The sequence below is a fragment of the Pristis pectinata genome, chromosome 5 (assembly GCF_009764475.1).
Source record: "Pristis pectinata isolate sPriPec2 chromosome 5, sPriPec2.1.pri, whole genome shotgun sequence".
Classification (NCBI taxonomy): domain Eukaryota; kingdom Metazoa; phylum Chordata; class Chondrichthyes; order Rhinopristiformes; family Pristidae; genus Pristis; species Pristis pectinata.
In genome coordinates this window covers 67962620-67980998 of record NC_067409.1, presented here as the reverse complement: position 1 = coordinate 67980998, position 18379 = coordinate 67962620, and the positions used below count along the sequence as shown (strand labels likewise).

At 41.8% G+C, this 18379-nt stretch overlaps 1 protein-coding gene across 1 annotated transcript in view; it reads left to right on the top strand.

Annotated features, from left to right (window-relative positions):
- Window positions 1–4195, top strand: part of rapgef5a (Rap guanine nucleotide exchange factor (GEF) 5a) — an 84605-nt gene extending 80410 nt beyond the window's left edge. Inside the window, exon 16 of the mRNA XM_052016582.1 lies at window positions 381–4195. Within this exon, the coding sequence (XP_051872542.1) occupies window positions 381–499 (119 nt within the window). The 3' untranslated portion in view covers window positions 500–4195. The remainder of the gene's footprint in view (window positions 1–380) is intronic.
- The last annotated feature ends 14184 nt before the right edge of the window (window positions 4196–18379 follow it).

The following is an 18379-nucleotide window of genomic DNA, read 5'->3' as shown; positions in this document are numbered from 1 at the left end:
ATAGAAATATAATGGCCCCATTATTTTTGGCTAGATGATTGTAGGGTTGCCCTGCTAATGACATGTATAATTGACTGGGATTGACATTCCTTTCATTATTTGTATGTTGTGATTTTCCACTCTGCATTTTGATAGAAAAGTCACTCTGTTTGCATCAGGAGACATCTTTTGTGGGTTTTGTTACAAGTTCTTTATGCTATAGATACTAAAACAGGCTCTACAGATTGTTGCAATGGACTGCTTAAATTATATACTGAGAAAATAGAAAAAGTTACCATTCAATTCCGATTCACAATGAAGAATTTTCATATAACTAAGATATCTAGCTGACCATTAAGAAAACTGCAGCATGACATTGATGAAGTCTCTTCTGGTTTCAGGTACAGATGTTACTCAGAAAGACCACCAGGATGTGAAAGCCTATGTTCACCACTTGCATGTTATTGACAACCAACAGACATTATTTCAGCTTTCCCACAGACTTGAGCCAAGAACTTAATGATAGCTTCATCTTTTTGTAAGATTACCAATGTTGAAATAAACTACAAGGAACTGCAGACACATCAACTGTGGCAAAGCGGCTTGTTGAGAACACTACATTGAGGGTCCTGTGTGAAACCATGGACCCAGTCTATGTCAGCACAAGAGGTGAAAACAAATTAAATTACTTTCAGGTGAGAAAGCAACAAAGGCACTTGTGTGAAATCCAAAAATCCTGTTTCATTATCCAAGATACTTTGACAGCAGTCAACAAGCTAAGAAATGATCATTTTTATTTGCTGAAACTAAGGAAAACAAAAAAGGATTGTATTATTTTTAATCCGGTTTCTCTTACCAAACTATCAAAACACAGATGTTTAGACTTAGTTCATGGCACAATGGCCAGAATCATCCTCTCTGGTTTAACATATGGCACAAGTGTGATAATATGGGCCTTGCTGCTGGTGGATTAATGTGTACTGACCCTGGCATTATTTGCAGAATGGGGCTTACTTAGGTTTGTTTTGGCAGGATTTCCACATGTGCTTAAGATCTTTCCATTGGGGAGTGCAGGAAATGATGGCCATCCCAGGAAATAAATAATTGCAGAAACTCAAGGCGGCATTCAGCTGTGAACATCAGAAAACAAATAACCTTGTCCAATGATGTAGCTAAATCTGGTGATTGCAATAATCATTGGAGCTCAAAACTGCAGATGCTGGGAATCTGAAATAAAGTTTAGAAGCCTGATTATAGTTGGCACTCCATTAAGTTTAAAAGATTATGTGATTTGCCTTGGGTCTTTTTTTGTAACTGCTGGACCTCTCCTATCTATTAAGTGTGGGTATTTCCAGCAATCAGCATTGCTAAAGTAATGGAAACTGCAGCATAAGGTAATTTTTAACTTTTTTACCTCATTTCATCCCCCATCTCAGCTCTCTGTCAGCCACTGCTCCTGATGGTAATGAGGTCATATAATCAAATACACATTTAAATATTTTGGGATTGGCACATTTTGGATCGGTGCTACTTAAAAAAACATTGAGTGATTAATATTTTCTTTCCTTCAGAATTCAAGGAAATAAAAAAAACTGCCTCATGGTGATATAATTGTGTGTACAATGGTAGGTAGATTACAGTGGGTGACTAAATGAGATCTTGGTCATTTTTATGACTGGTGTTAATAGGACTTCCTTTAATATAAAAGGTTATCATCTCATAGTTAGAACAGTACCAAGAGTGTTTACAAAATTAGATAAAGCACAATGTTTAAAGTCTATGTAAAAATAATACCCCTGTTATTACTCAGTTGTTTTCCTCATCTTCTTGGACAGTTGCAGACTGAGTGATCAACTGAACACTCAGAAACCAGCAACAATAATTACAAAGACACAGCTGTTTACACATTTTTTTTTCACTGGGGTTTGGGTAGTTGGGTGCTTTATTGGTTAGGCATTGGAGTTTCAGCAGAAAACAGGGGACTCCCAATAGAATCAATGTGTTAGAACATGCTAGAGAGTGACCTCTCATATCATCATGATCTCAAAATATCATTTATACCTTAACTAGTTCAAATAACTTGTAGATAACAAGGTGGTGAAGAGAACAGGACATCTGGGATGGAAATCTATATTGGAAAATACAATGTTTCCTGACTCAATGAGATTTAAGGATTGAAAACAGAGTGACTGAAATGGAATGTGAATTAAAGTATATGAGTTCAAATCTAATCAGATAGATCTTGCAAAACAGTGAGAGGAAGAGTTAAGGAGAGAAAACAAGCCATACAGTCATAGAGCAATACAGCACGATACAGGCCCTTCAGCCTAATGAGTCCATGCCGACCACATTGTCCACCCAGCTAGTCCCGATTTCCTGCATTTGGTCCATATCCCTCCAGGCCCCTCCCCTCTATGTACCTATCCAAGTTCTTATTAAATGATACTATTGTACTTACCTCAACCACTCACTCTGGCAGCTCGTTCCATGTACTCTCCACCTTCTGCATCAAAAAAAGTTGCCCTCAAGTCCCTTTTAAATCTTTTCCCTCTCACCCTAAGTCTATGCCCCTAGTTTTGGACTCCCCTGGGGAAAAGACTGTTACCGTCCACCTTATCTATGGCTCTCATAATTTTAAACACTTCTATAAGGCCACCACTCATTTTCCTATGTTCCAAGGAATAAAGACCTAGCCTGGCCAACCTCTCCCTATAATTCAGGTCATCTAGTCCTGGCAACAACCTCGTAAATCTTTTCTGCACTCTTTCCAGTTTAATAACATCATCCCTATGATAGGGTGACAAAAAACCATACACAGTACTCCAAATGTGGCTTCACCAATGCCTTGTGCAACAGCAACATAATGTCCCAACTCCTATACTCAATGCCCTGACTGATGAAGGCCAGCATGCTAAATGCCTTTTTCACCATCCTGTCTACCTGCTTTCAATGAACTATGTACTTGTACTCCTGGGTCCCATTACACTCCCTAGTGCCCTACCATTCATAATACGTCCAATGCTGGTTTGACTTTCCAAAATGCATCACTTCACACTTACCTGTATTGAAATCCATTTCACTCCTCGGCCCACTTCCCTAACTGATCAAGATCCCCCTGTAATCTACGATAATCTTTTTCACTATCAACAACACCTCCTAATTTTGTGTCATCTGCAAACTTTCTGATCAAGCCTTATGCATTCACATACAAATCATTTATATAAATAACGAAAACTGACCCCTGCGGCACACAACTAGTCACCAGTCTCCATTCTGAGAAACATCCTTCAACCACCACCTTCTGCTTCCTACCTCTGAGCCAATTTTGAATCCACCTAATTAGCTCTACCTGGATTCCATGGGACCTAAACTTCCAGACCAGCCTACCCTGTGGGATCTTGTTGAAGGCCTTGCTCAAGTCCAAATAGACAATATCCACTGCTATACCCTCATCTATCCTTTTGGTTACCTGTAAAAGAACTCTAAAAGATTTATCAAACATAACTTCCCACGCACAAAAGCCATGCTGACTCCTTCTAATCAGACTCAGTCTATCCAAATGCTAGTAGATCCTGTCCCTCGGAATTCCCTCCAGTAACTTCCCCACTACTGATATCAGGCTGACTGGCCTGTAGTTCCCTGACTTGCTACATTTCTTAAAACAACAGAACAATGTTAGCCACCTTCCAGTCTTCAGGAACTTCACCAGTGGCTAACAATGAAGCAAATATCTCCTCAAGGGCCTCCACAATATCTTCTCTTGTCTCCCACAAATTCTGAGGATGTACTTGGTCAGGCCCTGGGGATTTATCCACCTGAATGCACTGTAAGGCTGCAAATACCTCCTCCCTGGTAATACGAATTTCCTCCAAAACATCTCCATTAGTTTCCCTAATCTCTTGAGCAACCATCATTTTCAGTAAACACCAAGGAGAAATATTTGTTAAAAATCCCACCCATCTCCTGTGGCTCAAGACATAGGCAGCCCTGCCAATCTCTAAGGGGACCTACTCTCTCCCTAGCCACCCTTTTACTCTTAATATATCTATAGAACCTCTTGGGATATTTCCCTAACCTTACCTGCCAGATCCATCTCATACCCTCTCTTTGCCCTCCTGCTTTCCCTCTAAGTATATCCTTAATTTTTTTTCATCATCAAGGTATTCACTCGTCCCCAACCTCCTAAACCTGATGTATGCTTCCTTCTTTTTCTTGATCAGATCTTGCCGCAATATCTCTCGGCATCCAAGGTTCCCTAAACTTGCCAGGTTACCCTTCACCTAACACTTTGGGTGGCCCAGTCTATACTGGGGAAGCAAAATCTCCCAGTAATTCAACCCTGTTATTCTTCCAACTATGAGCAATTTCTCTAAACTTCTGCACTTCAAGTTCCCGCTAACTATTTAGGGGTCTATAATACAGCCCCACTAGAATGACCCTCTCCTTCTTGTTCCTATGTTCTACCCATATGACCTCACTGGACAATCCTCCAAACATGTCATCTCTAAGCACTGCTGTTACGTTGTCCCTTATCAAAAAGGCAACACCCCCTCCTCACTCACCTGTATCTCTGTCACACCTGTAGCATCTGTATCTTGGAATAACTGAGCTGCAGTCCTGCCCTTCTCTCAGCCATGTTTCTGTTATGGTTGTAAAATCCCAGTCCTCAAAACCAATCCACATTCTGAGTTCATCCACCCTACTGTATCTGTTAATCCTCCTGAATTGCAATAAATTTCCCCTCCCTTTACTGTGCCCCTAGCTATCCTGATTACTAAACTTGCTTCTGCAGGCTACTGCTTTATCCCTTGTCATGCTCCTGCTCAGAATCCCACCGCCCCTCACCTTCCCTCCCCACCACCACCAATCTACTTTAAGTCCTCCCATGCAGCACTAGCAAATTTCCCTGCAAGGATATTGGTCCCTCTCTGGTTCAAGTGCAACCTGTCCCTCTTGCACAGGTCACCTCTACTCCAAAAATCTGAATCCCTGCCCCCTGCACCTGCTTCTCAGCCGTGAATTCATCTGACCTATCCTTCTATTTCTGACCTCACTTGCATGTGGCACCAGGAGTAATCCAGAGATCACCACCCTCAAGGTCCTGTTTCTTAATTTCTTACCTAACTCTCTATACTAACATCATTTGTACCTACGTCATTTGTACCAATGTGTACCATGGCCTCTGGCTGTTTGCCCTCCCGCTCTAGAATTTTCGGCAACTGCCCAGAGACATAAAAGTAAAAGTTTTTTTTTAACTTTTTATATTATTTTTAGAATCAATACCAGTAGGAGTTTACCTATAACAGTACACTTAACTTATTTGCTCTCCTGCTCATAGATGCTGATTAGCAGTCAATAATCGCATTGGTAATAGGATTCTTAACTTTCTGCAGTCAGTTAATTAACGTGTAAATCAAACAAGTTCATACATAAAGTGGGGAAGCTCAAGGCTCAATGTGGTTCGTCTCTCTCTTAATCCCCTGAATTTGCTGGCTGTATGTATATTCTAATTGGATGTGGCCTTCATATATTTTTTACACATTCCAGCCCAGTGTTTTTAAGCAAAGAATATCAGTCCATTTAACCTATCAAGACCTTGAATGGGCCCATTACATGACTCTGCTGTGACTTTGAAATTCAGTTATAATTTTGTTGCTTAATTGAATGGACACAATTGGAATTTCACCTTGTTATGCATGTAAAACACTGACGTAACAAGAGCGGGTTTAACAACTCTACACAACTGTGTTGTCTATAATTTATCATTGTTGCCTGTCGTCTGGATTAATTTGCATAAAATATTTAATACAATGACTTTTATACAGAGATTTCAAGGAAAGATAGCTTAAAAAAACTCCCAAACATTTAGTGCAGGAATAGGGATATTATGCATTTCATGCTTCTTTAATGCCTTTTAATGCATTTCAAATCTCAGTACGGTTGATTCATGCTAATAATGCATTACCGTACTTTGGCCAGCAGCTGGCAATGTTGCACTCTGTAACTCGATTTTTTTCAGCGCACTGCTGTTTATCCATCTCTTAGATTTTTCCCTGTTGGAAGTTAGATGCTGGATGATATGAATCTCAGATGCCATTGGTTTCCTTATTTGGTTGCAATTTAATAATGAATCCTTTTGCTCCTCCTAAAAGTTGATAGGATGAACTTATCAGTTGTGTTGCAACTAGTGTCAACTAGATATCTGTAGATATGTGCTTTATATTAATAATGCGCCAAGTGTGCCAAAAGTTCCACTGAAGTGCCACTTTAATATATAGCAATACGAAAATGACATTAAAGAAACATAGTCACTCAATGTTGTGTTGAGTTAGAGGAACTGTCTGTGTTTAAAAGCATTTATGGAAAATCACACTCTATGAAATGTTGGACATAACGTTTGACTAAATGTGGCAATGAACTTTAAGGGGAAAACATTCCAATGGTTGGGGTTGTGCATCACACAAAGGAAGTGGTTGATGGAGGTCAATCTTTTCAGCCCCATGTCCTTAAGGCATTGTCCTGGGTAGAACCAGCTTCAGTTGCTTCATCAATGATCTTCCTTCTATCATAAGGTCAAAAGTGGAAATGTTTGCTGATGGTTGCACAAATGTTAATTCCATCTGCAACGCCCCAGAAAATGAGGTACTCCATACCACTTGGCACCCTGTCTACCACCATAAACATTCATTCTCTTCTGCACCAACACACAAGTAAGCAGCATCTACCGAATCCACAGCAGTTAGTCACCTGTCTCACCAGGACAGACAAGAAAAACAGGTGCATGGGGATACCAACATCTGCAGGTTCCTCTTCAAGTCCCACACCATCCTGATCTGGAAATATATCACCATATTTTGTTTGGGCTAAATTCTACGATGTGCAAGTTCCTTCTCCTGAAGGACTGCAGCAGTTTGAGGTAGTGGCTTGTCACCACCTTCTCAAGGACAATTAGGATGGGCAATAAATGCTGCCCTTACCAGTAACACCCACATACTGAAAAATTAATTGAAAAAATTTGCAATGTACATTTTGAACAACAACAACAAACATCTTTAATTAAATCTAAACATAATTAATGTGAATGACATCTTTTCTTTATTTCAAAAACAGACTTCATTCATAATAAAAAATATATATAAAGGAAGAAACAGTGCAAAAACCTTTGCATTCATGGCTGTTGCATTCAGTAATGTAAACTTTTAAAGAGAAAAAAACACAAACAAGCCTAGCACCATTGCCACTCTCATTGCTCCTCCCTTTCATTGTTCAAGGGGCTTCCCCACCCACCTCTGCCCCTCCATGTGCAGTAGCGGCAGGAGCCTAGACTGTGGTCCCCCACAGAGCCTTAGCATTTGCTGCACTGAGCTTCAGTGCATCCCTCAGCACGTACTCCTGCATCACTGTAAAGCTTGCTTGATGATTCAATGGTGAAAATCCCTTTCCTAACGTAATCATGTATTCAATCTTCAGTGACTTCTTCATCATGCTATTTGTGGGGAGTTATCAACTACTGTCATATTTTTAGGGATACTTTTAATGTACCTGTCACAATAAAATGCAGTAACTTGGTTCTCATACAATCAAACCTAGAAATAACAACATGATAATTTTAATATTGAATGTAGTTTTTCTTATTGTTTCAAAAGCAGCCAACCATAGAACAAAGTGGTACAATGACTCAATCACATTTTGCTTCATCTCCGGTTACTGGTTACAGTCCAGCCCTGATTGTAGGGTGGAAATCTCCTTTGTCTTTGGGTTTGTGAGAAAGTTGAAGCAGTGTCAACCCATTATCAAGTAGATGTTTATCCACAGCTCAATTAAACCATCTAGTTTTGTATAGTCTGATGCTTAATGGTCACTGTTGACCATTAAGCATTGAAAGGCCATGAGGATGTTGGGTGAAAATTGGAATTAAAAAGGATCATATTTACACTGAAGGAAGAATCCAGATTGCAGATGAGGCACAATTTTATAGGAACTTTTCTTTTAGGGTATAATATATCTGAAGTGCTTAATGCATGATCAACATGAAAATAAAGTTCTCACTTGCATATTAATATCGTCCTTTGTGAACACACAAGAAATCCAATTTAAATAACTTAAAGTTACTGCTTTTTAGGAAGAAATCACATAATTTTACATAACAACTAATAATTATTTTTATCTCTAAATGTATTCTACCATTTTAGTACTGTGAGAATTCAGTATTTTCTATTGTCACCCCTATTTTCAAATGGCTAGTTCAGTGAATATATTTTGAACATCTACTTAACACAAGCAGGTCCGGTGGCTTCACCATCCAAGAACATAGAGTGTATAGACTTTTCTGCCTGTTATAGGGACCAAGTTCATGCATTTGGAATTTGTGTTGTGCGCACCTATAACGCTCAATGATTATTTTTTAAAAATTCTGGCCAGATTGCTTCAATGCAATAATGGCAAACCCATGAATTGATTATTTAAAACCAGAAACTGAAAATTGATTTCCCTGACCATGGAAGGAACAAGCATTCAGAAGCTTTGCTCTTCACCACTTGTAGCAACATTGTAAATTTATTCTTTACATTTGTATCTCTGATCTTACAACAAATGGAACACGTAAAATTTTAATAATATACAGATTTCATAATAGTTTAAATTATTAAATTAATAAAAATAATACAAATTTAATAATAACATACAGAGAATGGTAACTGTTGACAGAGATTTGCAGAGGCCACTCACTTTCCACCCCTGTTACATCCACCTTGAGGCAAGTTAAAGTGATTCAGATTGTCAACTATATTCTTGCCATATAACAGATGATTCCTGCATATCATACAGCCAGAGCTTAAAGTAGAAGCCTGCTTCATGTTAGGTGAAATTTTGTGCAATGATGTATCTGTATTTGCTGAAACGATGGTGACTGATAAAACCAGGTCATTATATTTTACATTCATCTGTGTATATCAATGATGTTTTGACATTGGATCTGGTAACTATTTATTGGTGCAATGTATTTATTTATATCATAACTGTTTATGCTCTGTAATATGTACTTGCTGCATTCAGTGTTATATTTTAAATCAGGAAAGGTCAGTTTTAAAGGAGTTGTTAAAACTCCATGTGGATTGTTTCTGAATAAATTTCAACTGCATTATTATTGCCAAAAGAAACAACAACAGAAACTATCTGATTTTTACACAGATATTATTTCCGTGGAAAACTAAGCTTTTTCCTCTATTTTTTATTTTATAATAATTTGTGATGTAATAACAATAATTTATGTTTCTCTGTTCTGCTAAAGCACAAATCTTCACCCTTCTTCAGCATTGTAATTGATTCAGTGAGTGAAAAGTAAGTTTATTGATGTTGTCATTAGGAGGTATGGGTGGAGCAGATTCATTATCTTACCCATTGCACCATTGGTTTTGGGCCTTTGGAGTTCACATCAATTGAGGCCTGTCAGCTGAGAGCAACAGTTAACTGGGTGCATGTTGGGCCATGTTTTTGAAGCCTGCTTGGAAGAAGCAAAGGACCCTCAAGTGTGCATTGGGTACCTATAATAATAATGTGATTCTAAATGCAATTCACTTTCAAATGGCTCGTGCTACTCCTGCTCTTTCCAGTTGTACTCAGTCTTGAGCGGCTACATTGTGATTCCTAGAGGGATCATTGGAGTTTACAAAACCCACAAGATCTTTGGGTTTTATTTTATTTGTGAACACAGGAAAATTAGAAATGTGCCTTCTGCCCCACACAAAAATCTCTGGTCTGCTGCCAGCCACTTCAAGGCTACACCCACTGTACCACCTACCTCTGCCTTCCCTTGACCTGAGCTGCTCTTGTATAAGAGATGGCTTATTTTTCCTACAGCCACGACTCACTGCTAAAATGCAGAAGGCTATCAGTTTGGTGTTCATATCTCTTTCACAGCATCTAAATGAATCCAACTGCATTTCTGTTCTGAGAGTGTCAGATTTCTTCTTCACTGTTTTATCTGCAATAATATTTGAAATTTTAATAAATAAAACTTTTATACTAAACTCAGAAAATCACTTTTATTTTGATTCTCAAAATAGCCTCAGTATACAAAATCTGTGGTGATCACTATGAACTGTGCTTTAGAAAAAACAATTTTTTTTAAACTCTAAGTTAGTACATTTTCCTAGTTTAACACAGATTGCAACTAATTCAAACACTGATTCTCTTTTGAGATCAGTATTAACTGGGTCACATTTTTAAACCACACTGTGTGAGCATTTCAATACAGTGGCAAGCAGTTAGTGCTGCTGCAGCACAACGCCAGCAGCCTGGGTTCAATCTGACTTCTTATGCTGTTCTTAGGGAGTTTGTATTCTCCCTGTGACTACAAGTGTTTACTGGGTGCTCCAGTTTCTTCCAACATCCTGGGATACTGTAAGTTACCCCAAGTACAGTGGGTGGTAGGAGAATTGGGGTGGAGTTGATGGACACGAGTATAAATTGGGTTATGGGACTGATGGCCAGCATAGACTCAATGTGCCAAATGGCCTTCATCTATGTTTTGAGTAGAATACCATAGCAATTCAATAAAATGAAGGGATAGCTGTGCAGCTATGCTTAGGTAACTTTAAAAGCTGGCCCCTGTTAACATTTCACCTTGAAAATCTCAACATCAATGTGTATTTATAATGTAAATTTGAACAGTGCCCTTAACTTTCTTACCAACAGACTGCAATCAGTGAGGATAGGCAGCAACACTTCCAGCACAATTATTCTCAACACTGGTGCCCCACAAGGCTGCATTCTCAGCCCTCTACTCCCTATACACTCATGACTGTGTGGCCAGATTATGCTCTAACTCCATCTACAAGTTTGCAGATGATACCACTGTAGTAGGCTGTATCCCAAATAATGATGAAAAGGAGATAGAGAACTCAGTGACATAGTGTCAAGCAAAAGAACCATAGAACCGTAGAACAATACAGCACAATACAGGTTCTTCGGTCCACCATGTTGTGCCGACCATTCAACCACGCCTAAGACTATCTAACCCCTTCCTCCCACATATCCCCCTATTTTAAATTCCTCCATATAACAATCACTTGAACTTGACCAACGTATCAGCCTCCACCACCACCCCAGGCAGTGCATTCCATACACCAACCACTCTCTGGGTGCAAAACCTCCCTCTGATATCTCCCTTGAACTTCCTACCCATTACCTTAAAGCCATGCCCTCTTGTATTGAGCATTGGTGCCCTGGGAAAGAGGCGCTGGCTGTCTACTCTATTCCTCTTAATATTTTGTATACCTCTATCATGTCTCCTCTCATCCTCCTTCTCTCCAAAGAGTAAAGCCCCAGCTCCCTTAGTCTCTCCTCATAATCCATACTCTCCAATCCAGGCAGCATCCTGGTAAATCTCCTCTGCATCCTTTCCAATGTCTCCACATCCTTCCGATAAAAAGGCGACCAGAATTGGACACAGTACTCCAAGTGTGGTCTAACCAGAGTTTAATAGAGCTGCATCATTACCTCGCGGCTCTTAAACGCGATCCCATGACTTATGAAAGCTAACATCCCATAAGCTTTCTTAACTACCCTATCCTAGGCAACTTTCAGTGATCTGTGGATATGAACCCCCAGATCCCTCTGCTCCTCTACACTACCCAGAATCCTGCCATTAACCTTGTACTCCACCTTGGAGTTTGTCCTTCCAAAGTGTACCACCTCACACTTCTCCAGATTGAACTCCATCTGCCACTTCTCAGCCCAGCTCTGCATCCTATCAATGTCCCTCTATAAGCTTGGACAGCCCTCCACGCTATCCACAGCACCACCGACCTTTGTGTCATCTGCAAACTTGCTAACCCACCCATCCACCGCCTCATCCAAGTCATTAATAAATATCACGAAAAGTAGAGGTCCCAGAACTGATCATTAAGGGACACCACTAGTCACAGTTCTCCAATCCAAATGCACTCCCTCCACCACAACCCTCTGCTTTCAACAGGCAAACCAATTCTGAATCCACATGGCCAAGCCTCCCTGGATCCCTTGGCCTCTGACCTTCTGAAGAAGCCTACCATGCGGAACCTTGTCAAACACCTTACTAAAATCCATGTAGACCACATCTACTGCACTACCCTCTTCAATCTTCCTGGTCACCTCGTCAAAGAACCCTATCAGGCTAGTGAGGCAAGATCTTCCCTTCACAAATCCATGCTGGCTGTCCCTAATCAGTCCATGATTCTCTAAATGCTCATAGATCCTATCTCTTAGAATCCTTTCTAACAGCTTGCCCACCACAGACGTAAGGCTCACTGGTCTGTAATTCCCTGGACTATCCCTGCTAACTTTTTTGAATAAGGGGACAACATTTGCCACCCTCCAGTCCTCCGGTACCATTCCCGTGGACAATGAGGACTCAAAGATCCTAGCCAACAGTTCAGCAATCTCTTCCCTCACCTAGCGAAGCAGCCTGGGGAATATTTCGTCAGGCCCTGTCCTAATATTTTCTAACAGCTCCAACACATCCTCTCTCTTGCTATCTACATGCTCTAGAACATTAACGTTACCAACACTGTCCTCAACGTCATCAAGACCCCTCTCCAAGGTGAATACTGAAGAGAGGTATTCATTGAGAACCTTCCACAGCTTCCAGGCACACCTTCCCACCTTTGCCTCCAATTGAACCTACCTTTACTCTCGTCACCCTTCTGCTCTTCACATACAAGAAAAAAGCCTTGGAATTCTCCTTAACCCTACTCGCTAAAGCCTTTTTATGGCCCCTTCTTGCTCTCCTCAGCCCCTTCTTAAGTTCCTTCCTTGCTACTCTATATTCCTCACGAGCCCTATTGGATTCTTGCTACTTACAACTTCCTGTATGCTGCCTTCTTCTTCCTAACTAGTTGTTCCACCTCTCTATTCACCCATGGATCCTTCACCCTGCCATTCTTTCTCTGCCTCACCAGGACAAATTTATTCCTAACATCCTGCAAGAGATCCCTGAACAACGACCACATCTCCATAGTACATTTCCCTTCAAAAATGTTATCCCAATTTACACTCTCAAGTTCTAGCCTTATAGCCTCGTAATTTGCCTTTCTCCAATTAAATATCTTCCCTTCCTCTTTGCTCCTATCCCTGTCCATGACAATGCTAAAGGTTATGGAGCAGTGATCGCTGTCCCACAAATGCTCACCCTCCGAGAGATCTGTCACCTGACCCATTACATTACCTAATACTAGATCTAATATGGCATTCCCTCTAGTCGGTCTGTCAACATACTATGACAGGAATCTGTCCTGGACACATTTAACAAACTCTGCCCCATCTAAACCTTTGGCACTAAGCAGGTGCCAATCTATATTGGGGAAGTTAAAGTCTCCCATGATAACAACACTGTTATTCGTGCACCTTTCCAAATCTGTCTCCCAATCTGCTCTTCCGTATCCCTGCTGCTACCGGGGGGCCTATAGAATACTCGCAGCAGAGTAACTGCACCTTTCTTGTTCCTAACTTCCACCCATGCTGACTCTAGAGAGGATCCTTCTACATTATCCACCCTTTCTGCAGCTGTAATAGTATCCCTGACCAGTATCGCCACCCCTCCCGCTCTTCTCCCCCCACTCCCTATCCCTTTTAAAGCACTGAAAACCAGGAATATGCACAAGATCACAAGGGAGCAGAAGCAGGCCATTCGGCCCATCGAGTCTGCTCCAAGGAAAAGGGAAAAAAGAAATGAGAAATGGGGAATGGGGGAGGAAAAAAACCTATTCTAATCCCAATTTCCAGCCTTATCCCCATGTCCCTTGATATCCTGACTATTTAGATATCTATCTATCTCCTCCTTGAACGCCCCCACTGATCTGGCCTCCACTGCTGTGCGTGGCAAGGAGTTCCACAAATTCACCACCCTCTGGCTAAAGAAATTTCTCCTCATCTCCGTTTTGAAACTGTACCCTCTAATTCTAAGATTGTGCCCTCTGGTCCTGGACTCACCCACCAAGGGAAACAGCCTAGCCACATCTACTCTGTCCTTTCCTATCAACATTTTAAATGGCGCTATGAGGTCCCCTCTCATTCTTCTGTACTCCAGTGAGTACAGTCCAAGAGCCGACAAACGCTCATCATTCATAAGCCCTTTCATTCCTGGAATCATCCTCGTAAATCTCCTCTGAACCGTCTCCAACGTCAGCACATCCTTCCTAAGATATGGGGCCCAAAACTGCACACAATATTCCAAATGAGGCCTCACTAGTGCCCCGTAGAGCCTCATCAACACTTCCTTACTTTTATACACTATACCTCTCGAAATGAATGCCAACATAGCATTCGCTTTCTTTACCACCGATCCGACCTGGTGGTTAACCTTTAAGGTATCCTGCACGAGTACCCCCCAGTCCCTTTGTACTACCGTACTTTGAATTTTCTCTCCTTCTAGATAATAATCTGCCCGCTTATTTCTGCTTCCAAAGTGTACAACTGCACATTTCTCAACATTAAATCTCATCTGCTATTTCCTTGCCCATTCTCCTAAACTGTCTAGGTCCCTCTGCAACCTTCCTATCTCCTCAATACTCCCTACTCCTCCACCTATCTTGGTGTCATCCGCAAACTTAGCCACGAAACCATTTATTCCATTATCCAAATCGTTAATGTACAAGGTAAAAAGGAGCGGTCCCAACACTGACCCCTGCGGCACACCACTAGTAACCAGTAACCAACCAGAACAAGATCCTTTTATTTCCACTCTCTGCTTCCTGCCAACCAGCCAATGCTCCACCCATTCTGTTATCCTACCCGTAATTCCATGACCTCTCATCTTATTAATCAGTGTCTTGTGAGGCACCTTATCGAAGGCCTTTTGAAAGTCTAAATACACAACATCTACCGCCTCTCCCTTTTCCACCCTACCTGTGATTTCTTCAAAAAACTCCAATAGGTTGGTCAGGCAGGATCTGCCCTTCACAAAACCATGTTGGCTAGGACCTATCCTGCCTTGCGCCTCTAGGTATTCCGTAACCCCATCCTTGAGGATAGAATCCAATAATTTTCCCACCACTGACGTCAGACTAATAGGTCTGTAATTTCCTTCATGCTGCCTCCCACCTTTCTTATACAACGGAACTACATTTGCGACCCTCCAGTCCTCCGGAACCATGCCGGAATCTAGCGATTCCTGGAAAATTATCACTAATGCCTCCGCTATCTCTAAAGCCACCTCCTTCAGAACCCGGGGATGCACCTCATCCGGTCCAGGAGACTTATCAGTCTTTAGCCCATTTAGTTTTCCTAGCACCTTCTCCCTAGTAATCTTAACTGAACTCTGTTCCCTTTCGTGGGACTCCTGACTAACCGGCACATTGCTGATGTCCTCCACGGTGAAGACCGATGCAAAATATTCATTCAATTCCTCTGCCATCTCTCTATCGTCCATTATAATATCTCCTGCACTGTTATCAATTGGTCCTATATCAACCCGTGTCTCTCTTTTACTCCTTATGTATTTAAAAAAACTCTTAGTCCCCTTTCGAATGTTATCCGCCAACTTCCTTTCATAATTCATCTTTTCTTTCCTAACGACCTTCTTAGTTTCTTTCTGCAGGTTTTTAAAAGCTTCCCAGTCTTCTGTTTTCCCACTAATTTTTGCTTCTTTGTATGCCACCCCTTTTGCTTTTATTTTAGCCTTCACCTCTCTCGTTATCCACATTTGTGCCTTTTTTCCATTCAAAGCCTTTTTTCGTGGAATATATCTATCCTGCATTTTCCTTATTTCCTGTAGAAATTCCTTCCATTTCTCCTCCGCCATCCCTCCAGCTAGCTTACTCTTCCAATCAATTTGGGCCAACTCTTCTCTCATACCATTGTAATTTCCTTTGTTCCACTGATATATCGATACACCAGTTATCAGCTTCTCCTTCTCAAACTTGAAACTGAACTCAATCATATTGTGATCACTGGCTCCCAGTGGTTCCTTTACCTTTAGTTCCCTAATCACCTCCGGTTCATTACACAGCACCCAATCCAAAACAGCCGATCCCCTGGTGGGCTCTTCAACAAGGTGCTCCAGAAAAACGTCCCTTAGACATTCCACAAAGTCACTCTCCTGAGTTCTACTGCCTTGCTGGATTTCCCAGTCCACCTTCATGTTAAAATCCCCCATAATTATCTTCACATTCTCACTCTGGCATGCTTTTTATATCTCAAACTGCAACTTATCGTCCACTTCCTGGCTGCTATTAGGGGGCCTATATATGACTGCTACTATTGTCCTTTTACCCTTGTTATTTCTTAGCTCCACCCATAAGGATTCCACCTCCTCTGACCCAATGTCCTTCCTTTCTATTGATTTTATATCACTACTAACCATCATGGCCACACCTCCCCCTCTGCCTACGCGCCTATCCTTCCTATACACAGTGTACCCCTGGACATTCAGTTCCCAATCACATCCATCATGAAGCCACGACTCAGTGATTGCCACAATGTCATATTTATTCTGTAGTTGTGCCACTAGGTCATCTACTTTATTCCTAATGCTACGTGCATTTAAATATACTATGTTTAGTCCGGTATCTGCTATTGATTTTGTTGTACTTCTGTTGTTCAGCAGATTATCCTGACTTTCCACCTGTCTATCCTTCTTACCATCTTCACTATGTACTATCTTAGACATGTTCCTATATACCTCATCCCCTATCCTAACATTCTGTATCCTAACATCCTGATTTGTTGTACTTCTATTATTCAGCAAATTATCCTGACTTCTCACCTGCCTGTCCTTCTTGCCATCCTCATTGGACTTGTTTCTATAAACTTCCTCCCTTACCTTAGCATCTTGTAACCTAACATCCTGATTTCCATTCCCCTGCCAGATCAGTTTAAACCCTCCCCTACAACTAAATTAAACGTTCCCGCCAGGATATTGGACGCTTTGGAGTTTAGGTGCAACCCATCCTTAGCGAATAGGTCATGCCTCCCCCAAAAAAGGTCCCAATTATCCAAAAATCTGAAGCCCTGCCCCCTGCACCAGTCACTCAGCCATGCATTCATCTGCCAGAGCTTTCTATTCTTCCTATCATTGACACGTGGCACAGGTAGTAATCCTGAGATTACTACCCTTGAGGTCCTACCTCTCAACCTTCTCCCTAATGCCTTGTATTCCTCCTTCAGGACCTCTTCTCTTTTTCTACATGTACCAAGACTTCTGGCTGCTCACCCTCTCCCCTCAGAATATTCTGGACCCGGTCCGTGATATCCCGTACCCTGGCACCAGGGAGGCAACACACCATCCGAGACTCATTGTCGGTATCGCAGAATCTGCTATCCGTACCCCTTACTATAGAATCCCAAACAACCACTGCATTTCGCTTCCTCCGCTGGACCACAGTACCAGGCATTGTGCCAAGGTCCCGGTTGCTGAGGTCTTCCTCTATCAGGTCATCCTCTCCAACCGAATCTAAAATGAGATATCGGTTTTTGAGGGGGACCGCCACAGAGGTGCTGTCTTTATAACTCTTTATAACTCCAGTCTATTTCCTGCTCACTCTCCCTAACCAACCGAAGGTCATCGAACTGCAGCTCCAGACTCTCAATCTGTTCCTTGAGGAGCCGCATCTCAGTGCACTTTGTGCAGATGTAGTTATCGGGGAGTCTGGTAGTCTCCCAGGGTCCCCACATCTGACACTCCAAACATAAGACCAACCCCAGATGCATACTGCTGAATACCACTGAGTTCAACAAATAAACTAATAACTTACCCCCTCTCTATTAGTCTCGCCTCTTTCCCGCTCTCACCGAAGCCCGTTGAGGCAAAGCCTAACCCACTCTGCTCCCTCTCACTCCACTGCCCGCTCCAACACTGCCCGCTGGATATGGTGGTCTGCTTTTTAAATCGCCCGCTTACTTCCAAGTGATGTCATGCGCCTGCGCAGTCACTCGCCGCTATCCCAAACGCTAGAAAGAAAAAAAACTCGCTCCTCGTTAACTTCCGGCACTCTCTGCTCTCTGGTCACTGGAAATATCCATTCCTGCCTTGATGACAGCCAAGTCTCTGCAAGAGCCACAATATCATAATCCCATGTACTTATCCAACTCCTCAGTTCATCACCCTTATTCTTGATACTTGCATTTAAGTAAATGCACTTTAGCCCATCCAGCTTTCTACTTTTATACCCTGTAGTCTGCTTCTCCTTCCTCAAAGCCTCTCTGCCTGTTACATCTGACTTTTCCCCCTCCACTTCTTCCTCTGACCTACCCCTCTGGTTCCCACCCCCCTTGCAAACTAGTTTAAACCCTCCCGAACCACCCTAGCAAACCTGCCTGCAAGGATATTGGCCCCCCTCGGGTTCAGGTGTAACCTGTCCTCTCTGTACAGGTCCCACCTTCCCCAGAAGAGACTCCAATGATCCAAAAATCTAAAACCTTCCTT